Source organism: Silene latifolia, chromosome Y (genome assembly GCF_048544455.1).
Source record: "Silene latifolia isolate original U9 population chromosome Y, ASM4854445v1, whole genome shotgun sequence".
NCBI lineage: Eukaryota > Viridiplantae > Streptophyta > Magnoliopsida > Caryophyllales > Caryophyllaceae > Silene > Silene latifolia.
The window spans coordinates 126943334-126964318 of record NC_133538.1 but is presented as its reverse complement, the minus strand read 5'-3'; the positions used below and the strand labels follow the sequence as shown (position 1 = coordinate 126964318).

The 20985-nt window shown below is 40.7% G+C and overlaps 3 protein-coding genes across 3 annotated transcripts; all 3 read left to right on the top strand.

Moving 5' to 3' along the window:
- The first annotated feature begins 668 nt into the window (after positions 1-668).
- On the top strand, positions 669-1001 carry LOC141628877 (uncharacterized). The gene has a single exon (XM_074441964.1). The coding sequence runs from the start codon at positions 669-671 to the stop codon at positions 999-1001; it is 333 nt and encodes a 110-aa protein (XP_074298065.1).
- A 1377-nt stretch (positions 1002-2378) lies between these two features.
- Positions 2379-3113, top strand: LOC141628876 (uncharacterized). Its single transcript, XM_074441963.1, has 2 exons — positions 2379-2564; positions 2646-3113. The coding sequence occupies exons 1-2, from the start codon at positions 2379-2381 to the stop codon at positions 3111-3113; spliced, it is 654 nt and encodes a 217-aa protein (XP_074298064.1).
- Positions 3114-3839: 726 nt separating this feature from the next.
- LOC141628875 (uncharacterized) lies at positions 3840-4620 on the top strand. The gene is made up of 2 exons (XM_074441962.1): positions 3840-4172; positions 4513-4620. Exons 1-2 carry the CDS (start codon positions 3840-3842, stop codon positions 4618-4620), a joined length of 441 nt encoding a protein of 146 aa, XP_074298063.1.
- The last annotated feature ends 16365 nt before the right edge of the window (positions 4621-20985 follow it).

Here is a 20985-nt window from a genome sequence, read left to right as displayed (position 1 = left end):
ACCAGCAAAAAGGAGGAAAGGTACAGGCCATATGGTAGGGGAGTCAACAGAATCGACAACAGAGAAGAGAATCAATAACTCCCCACCCTGGCAGAATACGGATTCACGACTGGCGTCGGCGAAATCCTAAAAGCACTCAGGGAGATGGGAGACGGGGTAAGGTGGCCCAGGCCACCAGTAGAAGGACAGTCATGGCGAAAAGACAGTAAGAAAAAATGCGAGTTCCATCGCGGCATTAGGCATAACACGGAAGATTGCTATACTCTGCGCAGGGAGATCAGGCGCATATATGAACAGGGGAGTTAAGCCACCTATTACCACGTGGGGGCAAGCAGCAGGATAAGGTAGGTTCCACGAAGCCCGCAACACCACCCACATGCACCAAAATAATAAACGTGATAATAGGCGGCTCAGACTTAAGCGGATTAACATACTCAGTAGCCAAGAGACGTGCTACTGAAAATAAGGGAGATAGACCAGAAACTTCCTGCAGAGTTTCTCACAGGGACCTGCCTGCTGTCGCCTTTGACGATGAAGATGTACATGACAACCAGGAAAATCATGATGCACTTATCATAACATTGTCAATGGCCAATTGCACGGTTAGAAAAGTCCTGGTAGACACTGGTAGCTCGGTCAACCTAATCATGCTAAAAACTATAGAAAACATGGGATTCAGCGAAAAAGACTTGCAAAAGAAAACCATCCCGCTAGTAGGGTTCAGTGGAGAAACAGCTAACTCATTGGGAGAAATCGTGATCCCAACCTATGTAGGAGGAGTCAACAAACAGGTAAGGTACTTGGTCATAGATGGACCATCTACCTACAATATTATTCTTGGAAAGCCATGGTTGCATCTGATGAAAGCAGTTCCCTCAACATATCATCAATGTGTAAAGTTCCCCACAACATGGGGAGTAGAGACAATACGAGGAGACCAGGAGGAAGCCAGAGGCTGTTACAAGAAGAAGCTAAAATGCACTGCCAACCCTCCAGTATAGAAATTACAGAAACAACATGTCCAGGACAAATACATTGAGCCTCCAGCCGAGGAGCTAGATCAGATCAACCTGGACAAGCTGCACCCAGAAAGAACTGTGCTAATAGGAGGAGGATGCACATGAGACCTCAAACAGCACTTAGTCAAATTCTTGCAAGCCAATTTGGATTGTTTTGCGTGGTCCTTTGACAACATGATAGGGATAGATCCATCCATCATAACACACAAACTCAGCGTAGACCCAGGATGCAAGCCCATCCAGCAGAGACGAAGAAAATTCGCAGCTGAAATGAATAAGGTAATTAATCAGGAAATAGACAGCCTGCTAGCGGCAAACAAGATAAGAGAAGTAAAGTATCCAGAGTGGCTATCAAACGTAGTAGTGGTGCCCAAGAAGAATGGAAAGTGGAGAGTATGCGTGGACTTCACTGATCTCAACAAAGTATGTCCAAAGGACCCCTTCCCACTACCACACATTGACGCAATGGTGGATGCAACAGCTGGACATGAAATGTTAACATGCTTAGACACCTGGAGTGGTTACAATCAAATCAAAATGGATCCATCAGATCAGGAGAAGACAACATTCATGTCTGAAAGGGGGATATACTGCTACAACGTCCTGCCCTTTGGCCTGAAAAATGCAGGGTCCACATATCAAAGGTTGGTCAACCGGATGTTTAAAGAGCAAATAGGAAGAACTATGGAGGTATATATTGACGATATGTTGGTGAAGTCAAAGAAAGCCAAGGATCACATGCAGCATCTGGCAGAAACATTCAGCACCCTCAGAGAGTACAGAATGAAGTTAAACCCATCCAAATGCACCTTTGGAGTTTCATCCGGAAAATTCTTGGGCTACATCGTGACTCAAAGGGGAATAGAGGCTAGCACAGAGCAGATTAAATCAGTATTACAACTAGAGTCACCTGAAAAGCCGAAAGATGTGCAAAGGCTAGCAGGCAAGATGGCAGCTTTGAGCAGATTTATCTCGAGATCATCAGACAAGTGCAGGCTATTCTACGATATATTGAGGAAGAGCCAGAAGTTCGAGTGTACTGCAGACCATGAGCAGGCATTCAGGGAGCTGAAATAATACCTCAGCACCCCGCCGTTACTATCAAAGCCAGAACAGGGAGAACCGTTGTTTCTCTATATGGCTGTCATAGAGGTAGCAGTAAGCGCGGTCCTAGTTAGAGAGCAGGACAAGGAACAAAAGCCAGTCTAATATGTAAGCAAGTCGCTGCTCCCAGCGGAGACCAAGTACATATCTCTTGAAAAATTGGTACTAGCACTTGTAATTGCATCTTACAAAATGCGCCCCAACTTTGAGTCCCACACCATACAAATTGTGACCAATTACCCATTAAAATCTATAATGAGGAAGCCTGAGCTATCAGGCAGAATGTCAAAATGGTCCATACACCTTAGTGGGTACGACATCAGGTATGATCCAAGAACGGCAATAAAATCGCAGGCACTGGCAGATTTTGTGTCAGATTTCAGCCCAGCTATCCAAAATATGGCAGACGAGGAAATCCTAACCCTCAAAGGAAACCAAGAGGTAGAAGTCTGGCAGATGCATATTGATGGAGCCTCCAACCAAAGAGGGGCTGGTGTAAGACTAATCTTGCGATCTCCGTAGGGAGACCTGATAGCGCATGCAGTACGAAGTGAATTTAAGGCAAATAACAATGAAACAGATTATGAAGCCTTAATACTAGGAATGCAGGTAGCCCTGGAGTTGGGAATCAGAAATCTACAGGTATTCAGTGACTCCTTACTGATAGTTAACCATGTGAATGATGAATATATAGCCAGGGACTCAAAGATGGTAGCCTACCTAAAAGTGGCAAAGGAGCTCAAACAAAAATTCAGAGATTTCAAGCTAAAGCAGGTCCCCAAAGACCAGAATGTGGAGGCAGATGCCCTAGAAACTGTGGGGGCAACCTTCAAACCAACCGAGCTGGCTAACATCCCCATCGCACATGTGTTGGAACCATCAATCCAAAAATTAGAAGAAGCAGATAAAGGAGAACTGGAAGATCAGCAAGACGGGACTAGCAAGCACAGATGGCCAGACAGCTGTCCCGCCAGACGATCAGCCAGCTGATCAGACAGATGACTGGGACTGGCGAATGCCATACCTAGATTGGTTGAGACATGGCAAGCTGCCAGATGACAAGAAGGAGGTAAGGGGTTTTAGAATGAAAGGCTTCATATTCACACTAATTGACAATGTACTTTTTAGAAAGTCACTGGCAGGACCTTACTTACGGTGCCTGGATAAACAAGAAGCACAGACTGTGTTGCATGCCCTCCACAGTAGCGAATGTGGAAACCATGCAGGGGGCAAGAGACTGTCAAACAAAGCCCTTAGACAAGGCTATTTCTGGCCCACAATGAGGAAAGACTCAGCTGAATATGCTCGGAAATACAACGCCTGCCAGCGCTCGGTGCCAATGATCCATCAGCCAGCAGAGCCCTTACATCCCATCATTTCCCCCTGGCCATTCATGTCATGGGGAATGGGCATCGTGGGTCCTCTGCCTAGAGCTACGGGAAACAGATTATGGATGCTGGCAATGACAGACTTTTTTTCAAATGGATGGAAGCCGAAGCATTCATAGAGATATAAGACAAACAGGTCATCTCTTTTATCAAACGTAATATCATCTACAGGTTTGGTATCCCGTCATAAATCATATGTGACAATGGATCATAATTCATCTCAAACGACGCGGAAGGATATTGTGCCAGGTGGAACATCTCTCTGAAAAAGTCAGCACCCAGGACTCTAAAGTCCAACGGGCAAGCTGAATCCAGCAATAAGATCATCATGGATAACTTAAGAAGGAGATTACAGGAGTTAGGAGAAAAGTGGGCAAATGAGTTGCCACTAGTGCTATGGTCAGATAGAATGACGCCAAAGACGGCGACAGGCCAGACACCCTTCTGTCTGGTGTTTGGCGCGGAAGCAGTTATTCCATCAGAGGTTGTAGTTCCAACTCAAAGGTATGGAAGTATGATATGGGAACTGAACAGTGTAGAGATGGCCAGAAGCCCAGACACGATAGATGAGCTGCGAGCAAGTGCAAAGATAGGTCTGGCTGCGTACAAGCAGTCAGTCACCATAAGTTACAATAAGAACGTAAAAATCAGGCTCCTGGAGGTAGGAGACCAGGTTCTCCGTGAAGTGTTCCAAAACACCAAGAATCGTAAGGCAGGTAAATTCGCCTACACGTGGGAAGGACCATACCAGGTAGAAGGCGTTGTTGGCCATGGGGCATACAGATTGATGACCATGGACGGCTAAATCATATACAAACCATGGAACATACTTCACCTGAAGAGGTATCACTTTTGATAACAAGTAGAGTTTAGTGTACAAAGTAGTGTATCCAAAAAAGCCAATAAAAAAACGGTAGTAGGCATACTACCAATTTTATTCCAGTTCTTTTCTCTTGTTTATCTGAACTTTAAAACTAATATTAGAGCTGTGTGGTCTGTAGCTTCCTAGGACCACAATTGCTCTGGCACCCCATGACACAACATCAGGTACTTCACATCGCTCTAGTGGAATTTTCTATTTTCAGGCTTCTTTGAATGCATCACTCTGAACTCTAATATCTATGGTATATTGAAACTGTTGCTAGTAGAACTGTCAACTGCAAACGCGGAGTGACAAGGCACATGCCACTCCAACATGCCTAAACTAAATTCTCCAATAAGAGCACCCTCACCAGGCGGCTTGTGGAATATACAAAATGAAGCCTGGCTGACATCTTACGCTCATCCAGCTACCCTGGATACCACCCCCAAATGTAGCTCTCAATACCGAGTACTCGACGCAATCAATCAGGGCCCTAACATGCACACACATATGGAACGCAGGGATCTCTAAGCTACAAGAATCTTGCAACGTTGGTCCTAGAATGACGATAAACTTGCCTAAGGTACGCTCCTGTTGGCTTTAAACATGATGAACACACCTTGCGTCATGAACAAGGTTAAGTAGTCAGAATGCGGCATATGCCTAAATCAGTCATTGAACTGACACGGCAGCTAGCTGAGTCTAAATCACCCTTCTCAGGCTGACACGACTGGTCTTAATCAACCTCCTAAGTTGACACGGCCAACTCACCCAGAATGCGGCATATGCCTAAATCAGTCATTGGACTGACACGGCAGCTAGCTAAGTCTAAATCAGCCTTCTCAGGATGACACGACTGGTCTAAATCAACCTCTTAAGTTGACACGGCCGCCACCAACTAAAGCCAGCCAGTAGGCTGGCACGGCAGCTTCCTAAGCTAAGTACATAAAATCTACAAGTTACGATATAAACGAAACTTGCCAAAACTGGGCAAGAAGTATTTCAAAATATGGCCTAGCACGCATTTAAGGCAGGCATGGCCCTAAGTTCAGACAACCGCCACCACGGCGGAGAACACAAAACAAAAGTGTTTAAAAATTCTTACAAGTCTGCACCACACAGGGTCAGACTACCATTCAAAGAAAGAAAAAAAAAACTTTTAACTAGACGCCAAATCAATGACCTCCCTTTCTGCCACCTCTTATGCCTTCTCCTACTGACCCTCCGTTTCAGGTACAGGACTAGGTTTCACGCCCTCAGTGCCAGCAGCCTCTTGAGCTCCCTCAGCAATGGCAACCTCCTGAAAGGAGCCAGCCTCCTCAGCAGCCGTCTGCTCCATCAGCGCATGAGAATTCACCTCGCCAACCTCAGACATCAGCATGCTCAAGTCAGGCTGAACAGGGTAAAGGGTCTCCAGCTGCCTCTCTTCCTCCTCTATAGCCTGCAGGGTTGGAGGCTCAGCAAGAGCAGCACGCATCCCGATGATCTTTCCCTGCCAGGTAGCATAAGCGAAAATGTTGGTGGCAAGGGAGATCATCTCACTGATCTTTTCGTCAGAGCGTTTAAGGGAAATAGAGAAAGTATTGCACACTTCTTGAGTGCACGCCAACTGATCAGCTCCCTCCTATAATTTCTTCTTGGCGCCAGCTAGTTCAGCCTTCAGCTCCACCACACGCCCCCTCGAGCGCTCGCTGCTTGCTCCAAGTCGCAATGGTCCCGATCGCTTCGATTCTTGGCATTGGTAGCACGACTGGTGGTCTGCACTACGTTGATCATCTTCCTATTGTAAAGAGCCGACTGGAAGGCCTGTTAGCAGAAAAGAAAGGGTTAGCAGATTTAGTATGGAAAGATTCAGAGCAGGCAGCAGAAGAGAAGTACTCACCATGAAAGCGTTGTGCACGTCGTTCTCTGCCATCTCTTCTAGGCAGAATTAAGAGAAAGCTTCCACCAAGGAAAGAAGAGGATCTGGTCGATCTCAGGCCAATACGGCACCTTGTCTATATTCCCAACGCCATCGAAAAAATGGGCAATGATACCGCCACTAGCTGTGGCAGCAGGACTCGCAGGAGGGGTAGGAGGATGACGGGATAGTGGACTGACTTCTAGAGGCTCAGGGCGAGCAGTGCTAGAGTGGGTAGGAGGAGACTGAAAGGAAGCAGCAGGGGCACTCCTCTTGGACGCAGAAGGCACGTCAGGGCTCCCAGCATCTCTCTTTCTCTTAGCACTCTGAAGGATAGCCTCCAGAGGATCGACTTTAGAACCTGCAATCAGCCAGACGCCAGGTGTCAGGAATACCAGATAAAACCGCAAGATATCAGGCATTAGAGATGTCAACTTAAAACAGTTAGCATGACAGTATAAGGGGACATACCAGAAGACATGATGTGAGGTGATTGTTGAGGGTTGGAAGAGGAAGAAGGCGAAAAACCAGGTAGCAGATCAGGAAACTTCCTGTCGGATAAGGAGATGTAGAACAACTTGTTCCGGGCAGATGTCGGGTCACCTAGACGAGTTAGGTTGCACGGGCCTGCACTGAAACGAGAAGTAAGTCGGTAAGCATTGGAAAAACAAGAACAGACGCCAAAGAGGGGAACTTACTCAAGGTTAGGATCTAGTCTTCAAAAATGTACTCAACAGGTGGCTGGATGGAGGCCTTCCTCAGATAGAAGAATTCCTCAAAATATTTTTCATCCCTTGACTTAGACACATGCCCGAAGGGAGAATCACCACGGCCGCGGAAGGAAAACTGGCCCCTTCCTAGGGACCAGATTTCATACAAATGAGCCAGCTCACCAAGGGAGATGGTGTTGCTCGTATTCTGGCTGGCTGACAGAGAGTAGAGGAGAACCCTCCAAATGTTGGCAGAAATTTGGGCCATGGCGAAGTTGTTGGGTCGAAGGAAATCTTGCATAAGTTTGGGGAAGAGGAATCGAAGACCGTATCTGAAGGGGTAGAGGTAAAAGCAAACCCATCCTGCACGGATGGTATCCGCCTTTTGGCCAGGCTCAGTAATGGCGATATCAACCTCGTCGCCAAGCCCCAATACCTCTTTGATTAAGGGGATGTCGGCGGAGGTCAGGGAAGAATTGCAGTCGTGGGGGTGAACGAAAAGGTTGCGGGATGGAAAGGTAGGGTCTGGGTTTTGGTCGGCCGGAGTAGAGGTCGAGGTAGTGTGGCGAGCTTTACCCAAGATCGAAGAAGGAAAGTAAATTGGATTAAAGAAATATTACAAGAAAGGGGAAGTACCTGACGAAGCGAAGCGGCGATAAAAATGGCGGAAACCGGCGAAGAAGCAAGGGGGAGAAGAAGGGTTTTTGAGAGGCGGTGGGGTTTTAAATTTTGAAATTAATGAGAAAGGAAGGTGGGTAGTTGAGATTATAAAGGAAGAGAGAGGAAATAGGGTGCGGGAAATGAGGAGAAGGTCTAGGGGCAATGATGAGTGTTTGGGAAGCTGTGCAAAATGTGGAAAATTATCTGTATACTTCCCTTAAAATGAAGGATTATAACGAATTTAATGATGACGATCACTAGTCATAAATTAAAATACATAAACAAAAGTAAAGGATTCAGAATTAACCTTCGGTCCTAGCAAATACGGCCTAAGAACAATATCAAAATAGATATTCTCCTATCAGTTGCACCCAAGATGCTCCGAGAAATGCCCTTGATTTTGCTAGAATCGATCCAAAAAATTAAAATAATTTTTAGGTTTTCTTTGTGTTTTTCCGATGAGAGAGGAGGCAAAAATGAAAAAATGAATTAGGTCAGAAAATCTTCTCCCTCACTCCCCTATAAACCGTGTATGAGGGATTTATTAGGGTAGGATTTTTTTTTTCATTTTTCTCGGCCCATTTACGAAATAAGGAGTATTCTTTCCTTATTTTTGGTTATTCCAAAAATGTATAAAATGTGTTAAATTGTCATCTAGTGAGGATCGAACCCATGACCTCTTGGCTTGTGTACCCTCACTATTACCACTATGACACATTCAACTTGTCGATATTAAATATAACCGATTACATTTAATTACGAATTAACAGATTAATTCGTCCAAGCTAACATTACATACATTTAATTAAATATAACTTATTATATTTAATTTACGAATTCACAGTTAATTCGTCTCAACTAATATTATTTAGTCTTCATTAAATAATTGTCTCATCAACACATTGACTAACTGTTTAGTCATATTAGGCATCAATGTGATCATATTTCTATAACCACATCTCTCAAACACATCCTATAGGTGTGACCTTTAGGGACCAGTTGATCACCGCCATCTGTATGATAATAATGTCAAACTTTATAGCAAGTCAACCATTATTAGGTAAACGTTAATCAACTGATTAAATATACGAAGTATACCCTTGTGAACCTGTAAGAGATTTACAAATGTTATCACACTAATTTGTGGAGGACACAAGCTCCAACAAACTCCCATTTGTCCTCACAAGTGTATGTGCGATAACCGATTCTCATATCCTAAAATTTCTCCCACTCAATGTTAAACAATTTGCAAATCCGTATTCACAAAGGTCGTATTTTACAAGCGATCATCATCAAGAGTGGTTTCCCCGACTAGAGAGTAACTTAACTGATAAACGAATCAACATTCGAGCATGGCCATGCATTTCAGTTCAACTCCTCGAGTGGCCCAGAGAAATAACTATACCTGATAAGGGTTGGATATTTTCCTCAACTCGAATCCTGCAGATGTAAGCACGGTATGAAATGACCCAGAAAATATCTACTTAGCCTCGATTACTTGGCAGACCGTGAGAAAGCAACCAAAGTCACCCAAAAACTGCGTTAATCTCAAGAGACAGTCGATAGTCAAAAGAATTGACTCTAGGAACACAATGGATGTCCTATCCACGACCTGGCACCGAATGTTATTAAACATTTAGGACTCCATTACGTTGTCACAAAAAAGTTGTCCTACGAGGTATCGTTATAATCTCACATCTGTGATCGATCAGTCAACCGTTTGACTTATGGCTCGTTGAACCCACCATCAATCGACTGCACAATATAATAGCCGGAGTTATCAGCTCACATTGGCGATTACGGACCAAAACAAATATAATGTAATTCAGTTCACTTTGTGGCGTTCAATGTTGTCAGTACAATCCACATGAAAAATAAAATATTATATATAAAACGATGAAGTTATAAATAGTATATATAAAAAAGATAATGTATCAAATCCATAATCAAGTACTACAACTCAGGAACGCGTTTAATTCCCATGGAATTAACGTGCCCTACATGCTTATCATAATTCAACGGTTTAGTGAGAGGATCCGCGATGTTATCATCCGTCGCAATCTTGTCTATCACTATCTCCTCTTGCTCCACATAATCACGGATCAGGTGAGCTTTCGATGTACATGTCTAGATTTGTTGCTAGACTTTGGCTCCTTAGCCTGGAAGATGGCACCTCTATTGTCATAATAGATGGTGATCGGGTCATTCGAACTAGGAACTACCGTAAGTCCTTGTAAGAATTGATGCATCCATATCGCTTCCTTTGCCCTCCGAAGCGGCATAGTACTCGGATTCGATAGTAGAATATGCTACAACACTTTGTTCGAACTCTTCCAGCTGACCGCAGCACCATTAAGAGTGAAGACGAACCCGGACCGAGATTTTGAATCATCTCGATCCGTTTGGAAGTCGGCATCTGCAGAACCGATTGCGCATAGCTTAGAATAGCCTCCATAAGTCAATACCCAATCCTTAGTCCTCCGTAGGTACTTGAGGATGTTTTTAACACTATCCAAAGTGTGCTTCACCTGGAGTCTTTTGGTACCGACTCGTCATACTCAATGCATATGCCATGTCCGGACGTGTGCATATCATGGCATACATGATCGATCCTATTGCCGATGCATAAGGAACACGACTCATGCGTTCAATCCCTTCAAAGGCGTCGTGGGTGATCGAGACTTGCTCAACCGCATCCCAGTCGTCATTGGAAGGTTCCCCTTCTTGGAGTTGGTCATGTTGAACTTCTCAAGAATCTTATCCAAATAAGACTCCTGACTAAGTGATAACGTCCGTCGTGATCTATCTCGGTAGATACAGATTCCCAAAATGCGCTGTGCCTCACCCAGATCTTTCATCTGGATATGGTTCTTCAACCATTCTTTAACCGAAGATAGGAGAGGAATGTCATTCCCAATCAAGAGTATGTCATCGATATACAATATCAAGAATACAATATTGCTCCCACTCGACTTGATATATAAGCATGGTTCCTTGACCGATCGAGTGAAGCCATACTCTTTTATCACCTGGTCGAAACGATGATTCCAACTCCGAGAAGCTTGCTTAAGTCCATAAATGGAACGCTTAAGCTTGCATACTTTCTTAGGATGTTCAGGATCTATGAAACCTTCGGGTTGTACCATGTACAACTCTTCCTCCAAATAACCGTTTAAGAAGGCGGTTTTCACATCCATTTGCCAAATTTCATAATCATGAAATGCGGCTACCGCTAAGATTATCCGAATGGAACGTAGCATGACTACAGGTGCAAAAATCTCATCATAAAGTAATCCGTGCACTTGAGTGAAACCTTTTGCCACAAATCGTGCCTTATAGGTATCTGGTTGCGCGTCTACAGAACGCTTTATTTTGTAAAGCCATTTGCACTGTAGAGGTTTTACCTTATTAGGTAAATCAACTAGATCCCATACGTCATTCTCATACATGGAGTCCATCTCGGATTGCATGGCTTCGAGCCATAGCTTTGAGTCGGAATAGGTCACAACACCTTTATAGGTAACGGGTTCATTACTCTCTAGGAGTAAAACGTCATTCTCATCGACCATACCAATGTATCTGTCCGGAGGATGAGAGACTCTACCCGACCTCCTAGGATCCTCAGGAATATTAACTGTATCATCAGTTGGAGGAACAACTTCCTCCATATGTTCCTCGGTTGTTGGTTCTGGAATCTCCGACAGCTCGAAGGTTCTATTACTCGTCTTGTTCTCGATAAATTATTTCTCTAAGAACGTCGTACTAGCCGCAACAAAAACTCGATGTTCGGTAGGCGAATAGAAGTAATGACCAAATGTTCCTTTTAAATAACCTATAAAGTATGTCTTAACCGATCGCGGGCCGAGCTTATCCTCGTTTCTCCACTTGACATAAGCCTCGCAACCCCAAACCCGAATAAAGGACAAGTTAGGTACCGTTCCCTTCCACATTTCATATGGAGTCTTGTCGACAGCTTTAGACGGACTTCGGTTTAGTATAAGAGCAGCTGACAAAAGAGCAAAACCCCATAATGAATAAGGCACTATCGTGTGACTCATCATGGATCGAACCATATCAAGTAAGGTTCGATTTCTCCGTTCGGACACACCATTTAATTGAGGTGTTCTAGGTGGAGTTAACTGCAAAACGATTCCACAGTCTTTCAGGTGTTGATCAAACTCATTTGAAAGATATTCGCCACCCCGATCTGAACGGAGTGCTTTAATCTTTCTACCCAGTTGGTTTTGTACCCTGTTCTGGTATTCCTTGAATTTCTCAAAGGACTCACTTTTATGCTTCATTAAGTAGACATAACCGTATCTACTCAAATCGTCCGTGAAAGTGATAAAATATCTATAGCCATCTCTAGCGGTAATTGACATAGGTCCACAAACATCAGTATGTATGAGTCCTAATAGGTCACTAGCACGCATTCCAACACCTTTGAAGGAAATTCAAGTCATCTTGCCAATGAGACATGATTCACACATGCCATATGTAGAAAAATAGAATGCGGGAATAGTCCCATTATCGACGAGTTTCTTCACGCGTTTCTCATTTATGTGTCCCATTCGACAATGCCATAGATAGGTTTGGTCTTTGTCACCAACCTTTATTTTCTTATTATTCACGTGTAATACTTCTGTAGTTTGGTCTAAGATATAAATTCCATTCATGGAAACTGCTTTGCCATAAATCATTTCATTAAAAGAGAAAATACAGCTATTATCCTTTATTGAAAATGCAAAACCGTCTTTAGCAAGTATGGAAATAGAAATAATGTTCTTAGATAAACTGGGTACATAGTAACAGTTATTTAAAAATAACTCAAAACCACTAGGGAGTTGGATTACATATGTTCCCTTCGAGACAGCAGCAACTCGTGCTCCATTCCCGACACGCAGGTCCACATCACCTTTTTCGAGAGGTATGATGTTCTTTAGGCCCTGCAAATGATTACACAGATGAGAACCACAACCAGTATCAAGTACCCAAGTTCCGAAACTTGCATGGTTAATCTCAATCATATGAATATAAGATGACATACCAACAGGAACGACGCGGCCTGCTTTGATGTCCTCACGGTAGACGGGACAGTTCCTCCTCCAATGTCCAGTCTTGTGACAATGGTGGCACTCTATGTCACCGCCCTTGCTCTTTGCCTTGCCCTGTTAGCCACTAGTCTCACCAGGCGCACTCTTACCATTTCCTGGCTTTTTAAACTTTGGCTTACCTACAGCTAGGTTGCCATGAGCCTTGCCCTTACCTTTACCCTTGTTGGAAATCGTGAGAACATCCTGCTTCATGCTCCCACTCAATTTCATATCCTTCTCGGTCTGTACGAGAAGGGAGTGTAGCTCATGAGGACTCTTTTTCAAGTCCTTCATGTAGTAGTTCGCCCTGAAGAGGGCAAAACCATCGTGAAGAGAATGAAGCATTCGGTCAATGACAATGCTCTCACTGATTATACAATTTAGTGCCTCCAGCTTCTCGACATTCTCAATCATGTGAAGAATGTGTGGGCTAACCGGTTGGCCCTTCTGGAGTTTCGCATCAAAGAAGCGACAGGTATGCTCATATGTAACGATTCTCGGTGCTTTTGAGAATTCGTTAGTGAGCGTAGTGAAAATCTTGTTTGCACTTTGGGCAATGAAGCGTCTCTGCAACTTGGTTTCCATTGCAAAGATGTGTACGTTCTTTATCGCACCCGCTTCCATAACGAAATCACTATAAGCGAGTGTCTCGTTGACTCCTGCATTGGGGCTTGGGTTGACCGGTATTGGCTCGATTAAGTACTTGAGCTTACCGTCAAGAATGGCAGACATTCCGTAGTGCCGCCTCCCGAGTCCACAAAGTTGGACCCATCATTTTTCGTAGACGTGTGAACCGATTCATCCGGTCGATGAATACTTTCGGCCAGACGCGCGATCAAGTGTGGCACTAGGCATTGGGATTGCGTTATTTCCAGCTATTTCGTTGTAACAAAGATTATGAAAAATAATCGTGTTCTACATCATGAGAAAGAAGAATAAAAATAATAAGCATGTGCATCGTTTATATTTTTAAGTCTAATGAACTACTGTCATAACGCGAAGACTCAGAACATTTATACAATTGACCTCCCTCAAGAATTATATAAATGATCCCAAGACTCAATTCTCTATAAATTGATAAGCTAACCTTTTAGCTAATTCTACCGTTAGAATTCTTGGTCGATAAATTTCTGTAAATTCTATTTTTAGTCCATCATAATCACGAGAAACTCTTCGGACTATGATGTTGAGGTAAACTAAGTCAACACAACTACTTACCCAACGTAGAAGGGGTCATATTATGCCTACCGACGAAGAAGGGATTCATAGTTGTTTGCCCTTATAAAGATTAATCTCAATTTCTGTTTTAGAGGAAGATCCCATCAACTTTATTTTAATTCATTTTAAGTGAACTAATATCTAGCATGCGAGAATGAATAAACTAAGGTGATGGCTTAATAAGACTGTGACATCTGTATGTCCATGAAAACTAACATACAACCTATATGAGTCAATTTTCATGCATTTTATTAGTAGGTGGTTTGGTTTTAGGCGGAATATGATGCATAAACTAACATGTGAATGAAAAGCAATAAAATGAAAAACGTAAAAAAAAGTAAAAGTCCTAGTGTGGCCTATCCTATCAAAATGAACAATAAATACAAGTTTGGAATCCTCCTTGGACCCAAGAAGCTTGTCTTGATGTTCCATCTTGATCCATGTAGCGGGAGTGAACTCCAATCTCCATCTTTAGTCTTCTTTTGAAAATTACAATAAATAAAATTTACATAATAAACCTATTTATTACATTCTAATTTCAAAACCCAAAAACTAAAGAAAAATAAAGGAGATTCGAGATCTCATAATTACATTAAAAATTATGTTTCCTTCATTACGAAAACATAATTTGGCTAAGGCCACACTAAGTATTACAACTGATTGCAAAAATACGTAAATTAAATTCATTCAATCGATTCATTCAACAAAAATAAAATATAATGCATCAACTAAAAATAAATTAAACATACATGACACAATTCCTTAATTATGTTGATTAATTTATCCAAACCACCTATTTAAATCAAATTAAGTGACAATTCCTCAATTAATCACATTAATTTCTATCTTAATCCATATTAAACTTGTAATATGAATTCAATCCGTCAAAATTTTAAACTGCTTTAAAATAATTCGGTATCTTTTAATTGTGAACCGTTTCACAATAACTAATTGGCCAAAATCAAAATCCTTTTTTTATTTGGTCTCGGTATAAACAAAGAAAAACAAAACAAGCACGTTTCTTATTTTATACATGGTTTTATCTGTAAAAACCGAAAAAAAATTTTTTTTTTTTAAAATTATGTCCCCTGTGAACAGTAGCACGTGAGCAGTAACAACAAATTTTTTTTTTTTCGGATGCTTTTCCAAAACGGCATAAACAAAACAACCGCAAAAAAACTTTAATCGGTTTTTTTAAAAAAAACCGAGAGCAAAAAAAAACAGCACGATTTTTTTTTTTAATACTGTTCATCCGTGAACAGTACAGAAACAGCAAAAAAAATTTCATGGTTTTTAAATTAGGTCCCTAATGCCTTTTTAATTTCAACTTAATCTGCATTAAATCAAACATGACGATTCCATTTATTTTTTAACTTAATCTGCATCAAATCAAACATCTACCAATTCTTCATATGATAATTTTAACTGATTAAAACAACATTATGAAAAATAAAAATGGAAATCTCGCATAAAAAAGAACAAACACCGGCTGCAAACATTTTTTTTCAATCGGCATTAACAAAAAAAAAAACAGCCGTGCCCTAATTTTTTTTTCGGAAACTCTAAAAGTTTACATACAATTTTTATGAAAATCATCAAAATTAAAATTCGTGGCCTTTGCTCTGATACCACTTGTGGAAAATTATTTGTATCCCTTAAAATGAAGGATTATAACGAATTTAATGATGACGATCACTAGTCATAAATTACAATACATAAACAAAAGTAAAGGATTCAGAATTAACCTTCGGTCCTAGCAAATACGGCCTAAGAACAATATCAAAATAGATATTCTCCTATCAGTTGCACCCAAGATGCTCCGAGAAATGCCCTTGATTTTGCTAGAATCGATCCAAAAAATTAAAATAATTTTTAGGTTTTCTTTGTGTTTTTCCGATGAGAGAGGAGGCAAAAATGAAAAAATGAATTAGGTCAGAAAATCCTCTCCCTCACTCCCATATAAACCGTGTATAAGGGATTGATTAGGGTAGGATTTTTTTTTTTTCATTTTTCTCGGCCCATTTACGAAATAAGGAGTATTCTTTCCTTATTTTTGGTTATTCCAAAAATGTATAAAATGTGTTAAATTGTCATCTAGTGAGGATCGAACCCATGACCTCTTGATTTGTGTACCCTCACTATTACCACTATGACACATTCAACTTGTTGATATTAAATATAACCGATTACATTTAATTACGAATTAACAGATTAATTCGTCCAAGCTAACATTACATACATTTAATTAAATATAACTTATTATATTTAATTTACGAATTCACAGTTAATTCGTCTCAACTAATATTATTTAATCTTCATTAAATAATTGTCTCATCAACACATTGACTAACTGTTTAGTCATATTAGGCATCAATGTGATCATATTTCTATAACCACATCTCTCAAACACATCCTATAGGTGTGACCTTTAGGGACCAGTTGATCACCGCCATCTGTATGATAATAACGTCAAACTTTCTAGCAAACCAACCGTTATTAGGTAAACGTTAATCAACTGATTAAATATACGAAGTATACCCTTGTGAACCTGTAAGAGATTTACAAATGTTATCACACTAATTTGTGGAGGACACAAGCTCCAACAGAAAAGGTGGCGCGAGATTTAAAAACGGCAATTCCTTATTCGACGCATCGAGACGTGTCTCACAAGGAATTAGGGGCAAATTGTTTGGGCCAAATTCTGCATATTGGCCTAATAGGGAGCAAGCCCATCAAGACTCACTGAGCATATTGGGCCGAGTAGATTAGCAACAGCAAATGGCCCGTGAGCAGAAGAAACCCGCGTGTTGTGGAATCATTAGGGAGAATTCAGGGGGATTTTAGGGAGATCAGGGAGAATAGAATACAAGGTCGCGTTTATGGAAAGAAGCATGGCAGGACTAATATTACTTGCCATAAAAGGAGTAGGACACGACTAGGGTTCCTACCCTATAAATAGCCAAGAAGACAAGGAAGAAGATTCATTCAAGAACTATCATACAAATATAACGCAATTATACTAGCTAGACCATCGTGCCGTCTCCTTTGTACTCAAATCTCATATTCAAAGCTAGTGCACTCATTGGAAGGGTACCGTCCCTTCCCGCGGTCGTTTCCCACATTGGGTTTTCCGCGTCACCAAATCTCTTGTGTTAACCTTTATTTACGTCTACAATTTCCTTACTTAGCACAAACATAATTTACTCAATTGTCATACAACGAATTAGACCACATTGACCTTACTTAACCTAATTCGGTAGTAAATTACCAAAACAAATATCGTTAGCTACGTATTTACAAAAATTATAAAAGTTAGATATTTTTAGGGTATTCATATTTCCGCGGACCAAATCAACTAAGCCGCGGGAATTAATAATGGTATGGCCAGGATACCCTTTCTTTTGCATTTGCAAGGACACTGACATCAAGGGTCCACTTAATTTCTACTTTCTCCGTTCTATTTGTTTTTGTACGTTTACTTTTTCGGCACTATTCATTAGTAAGTAGAAACTCCTATACAACTTCTAATATATAACATAAAAGATAGTCATGTGAGATCTTGTTTAAATCATATCATCGAATGGACTATGAAAATCAAACTTTTATATAATTTTTAGTAATATGTAGCTGAAGATATGAACAAAAGAAAACGTGCATTAACATATGTGTATAAAAAAAACGTAAAGAATCAGCTGGAACGGAGGAAGTATTTGTCATTTCTTTAAGGCTCTGTTTGGCATAGCATTTCAGGTAGCTTATTTGACCAACATTTCAGTAACCTTATTGTTTTGTACGTGTTTGGCAAGATACCTGAAATGAAATGCTACATGGGGTAGCATTTTAGAAATCAGGTACCTGAACTGATTTTATCTTCCATGTTTACCCCTTCAATTTATAATAATAGATCATTCCTATACCATTTTACGTCATTTCACCAAAAATTAGCTACCTTTTCAGCTAGTTTGCCAATTTTATATAATCAGTTATCATATCAGCTTCTAATTTTCAGCTACCTTATCAGTTACCTTTTCAGGTTTCAGTTACCTTTCCAGTTTTCAGCTACCTTTTCAGTTTTCAGTTAATTTTGTCAAACAAAGCCTAAATTCCTCTAATATTGTACTTGTGACGGGTCAAGTATTACTCATATGGGTAGATAAGACAAAAGTAAAAGTGCCTAGGGAATCTCAAATAGCTTTCCTTTATCTACTCAAGTGAGTTATTGTAACACCCGGATATTTTGGGTCCCGCAAAAGAATCCTGGGATGCGTGATAATATCTTACGCTAGACGAAAGACCACTCGGGAGTGAATTATAACTATAAAGGGGACCGAGTATAACCTATACTAGACTTAGTGGAGTTGTTCTAATGTCTGCCTATAGAAGGGTCGTCTTAAAACTGTCATAACTTGAGATCTAGACATATTATTGATGCGATTACAACTGGAGGTGATAGCTTGTTCTCTTACAATTCCAACGGTAGATCACACGCCCAAAATGATCAAGAAACGAGTGAGATATGACTGTTTTACGAAAACTGGTTATTGCTGACATGAATTAGCAAATAAAAAGTCGTTGCAATATGATAAATTATTCAGTTGTTTACCATATAAATATAGTCACTATTTGTTTTGTATGTGTAGACTTGTCAAACAGGCCGGATGGGTCGGGTCGAGGGCTAGGTCGAATACGAGTCTGATCAAATACGGGTCGAATTAGGGTCAGAATATGGGTAAAGAATAATCTGACTTTTTTTCAACCATTTTAAAATGAAAAATATTTTTAAAAAATTAAAACTATATTTTAATCATATTAAATGGTTACATTAATTATATTGACACAGAAATTAAGTTATTTTAATAATTAGTTTACTATTAAAGTTTACAAAAATTATATAGTATTGGTTTTTTTTTTGGTAAATGGTAATTATACAACCACGACAACAATACAACCACCCACACCAAACACCACAAAACTCTACCAAAACAGCCACCACCGTGAGCGACCACCACCACGGTGGTCATGGCTTGACCCCCGCTTGTCGCCACCTTCAGACCCGAGCCCAACCACCACGACAAAACAGCAGCAACACGCTACAACAACCACTACAAACCGACAAATACACAACTCGTACACCCTCCATAAACCACCCATTTACTACCACTTAACCCCACCTAAACCACCATCCACGACCACCACCGTTCTCTCCACTCAACCCTCGACACAACCACCCCACAACCGCCCTAAGTCAACCACTAATGGCGAGGTAAAACGCAGCCCAAAAGTGAGTCACCACAACAACAACAAACAACCATTTCTACTTGGTCAAACCCATATTTGGGTGGTCAACAGCGGGTATAGGGTGGTCAACGATGGTCCTAAGGTGGGTCAAGGTCGAGGAGGGTCAATGGTATAATTTAATTAATATATAAGATAGTATAAGACTGTCTTACCTTACGGTCTCAAGACGGAGGGGCAAAATCTTCAGGTTTGTCTTCCTTTTTCTCTCTTCCTCTCTTCTCATTTGTGTGGTGGAAATATGATGAAGTGAATGGATAAGATGGGTGGATAAGGTGAGACATAATGTACCTCTTGTGAAATTACAATCTATTAAGTTTCTCAAACTTGTACTTAATAGCTCTTACTTATGTTAGCCTCTAACTAAGTAAAGGAGAAATTTTTTAAAAGATACCCCTAATTCACCCCTCTCCCTCTTAGATATTTATCGTTTCAACTCTTCATAAATTTTTGTTTAAGACAGAGTTGAAGAAATGCATGTTTTTGGAGGCACAAATAAAGAAGAATCAATCAACGTTTGACTGAATACTCCTACAAATCACAAACAAACAGATCTACAATCATGCAACATTTCACTAACAAACTCAATTTTTTGCTCCAAACGTATAATAAACATGCGTCAATTTTTTTTTGGTTATTTCATGGGAATAATCTATCCTATGTCTCCCCTTCTCATATTAATCTATACTCGTGTTTAATTGAGAATAATCTTATCTTTGACGTCATTTAACTTTTAATAGACCAACCCCATTTTTGACCTGATACTACAGGTTTCTAAACAAGTGACTATGTCACCTTTTCTTCTATTTTTCTGTTTATTCTTCATTTCCTCAGACCTCAATTATCATTCCTTTTTCTTCAATCACCACCACCACCCTATACAACCATTATCATCACATTCATGTCCCTCCTTCTCAGCAACCTGACTACTTTGCCACCACCACCACCACCACCGCCCCGTCCTCACTCCACTACCACCAATCTAACCCGAGTTTTATGTTTGGATGCACATTAAAAACCCCTTCAAATCAAATTAAAACAACAAATCTCAATAAAAACCCCTTCAAATCTCACTTTCTACCTCTTCAAATTTTGATATCTTTGATAAAAAAGAATATATAGTCACATGTGAGTATTTGATGCTCATTCCATCAGTAGATTTTCTGGGTTTTTGCTCAAATTCCGTCATATATTTTCATGGTTTTCTGGGTTTTTGATCAAAAAAGGATATATAGTCATATAGATTCCATGTTCCATCAGTAGAATATAGAGTATATCTTTAAACCCCTTGGATCTTTCCCACATATATCCGTCGTTATTAAATTAGTATAGTGTTTGATTGCTTTTTGTGTTTTGATTATTATTAAGAATAGTTTAGCGCAAGTTACATATCCGGGAAGAAGAAAAGTTTGAGATTTCTGGGGTTTTGAGATTATTTTTAATTTGGGATCAGTTACAAATTGATTTGGGATTTCTGGGCAGATTTGGAAGAAGAAAGGAAGGAGAGAAAGAAAGGAGTAAGGCCGCTGGTGTTGTTGTCGGGTAGAAGGAGTGTATGGTTGGTGTTGTTGTCGGTGATGGGTGTTGTTGTGGGTGGTCGGTGTTGTAGTCAGTGGCGGAGGAGTTGTAGAGATTTTGGGATTAAAAATCTGGGTTTGTTTTATGAATATAATCAAGGGAGGGAAAAGTTAATTAGGTTTATACACAAGGGAAACCGTATGTATAGGTAACCCTTT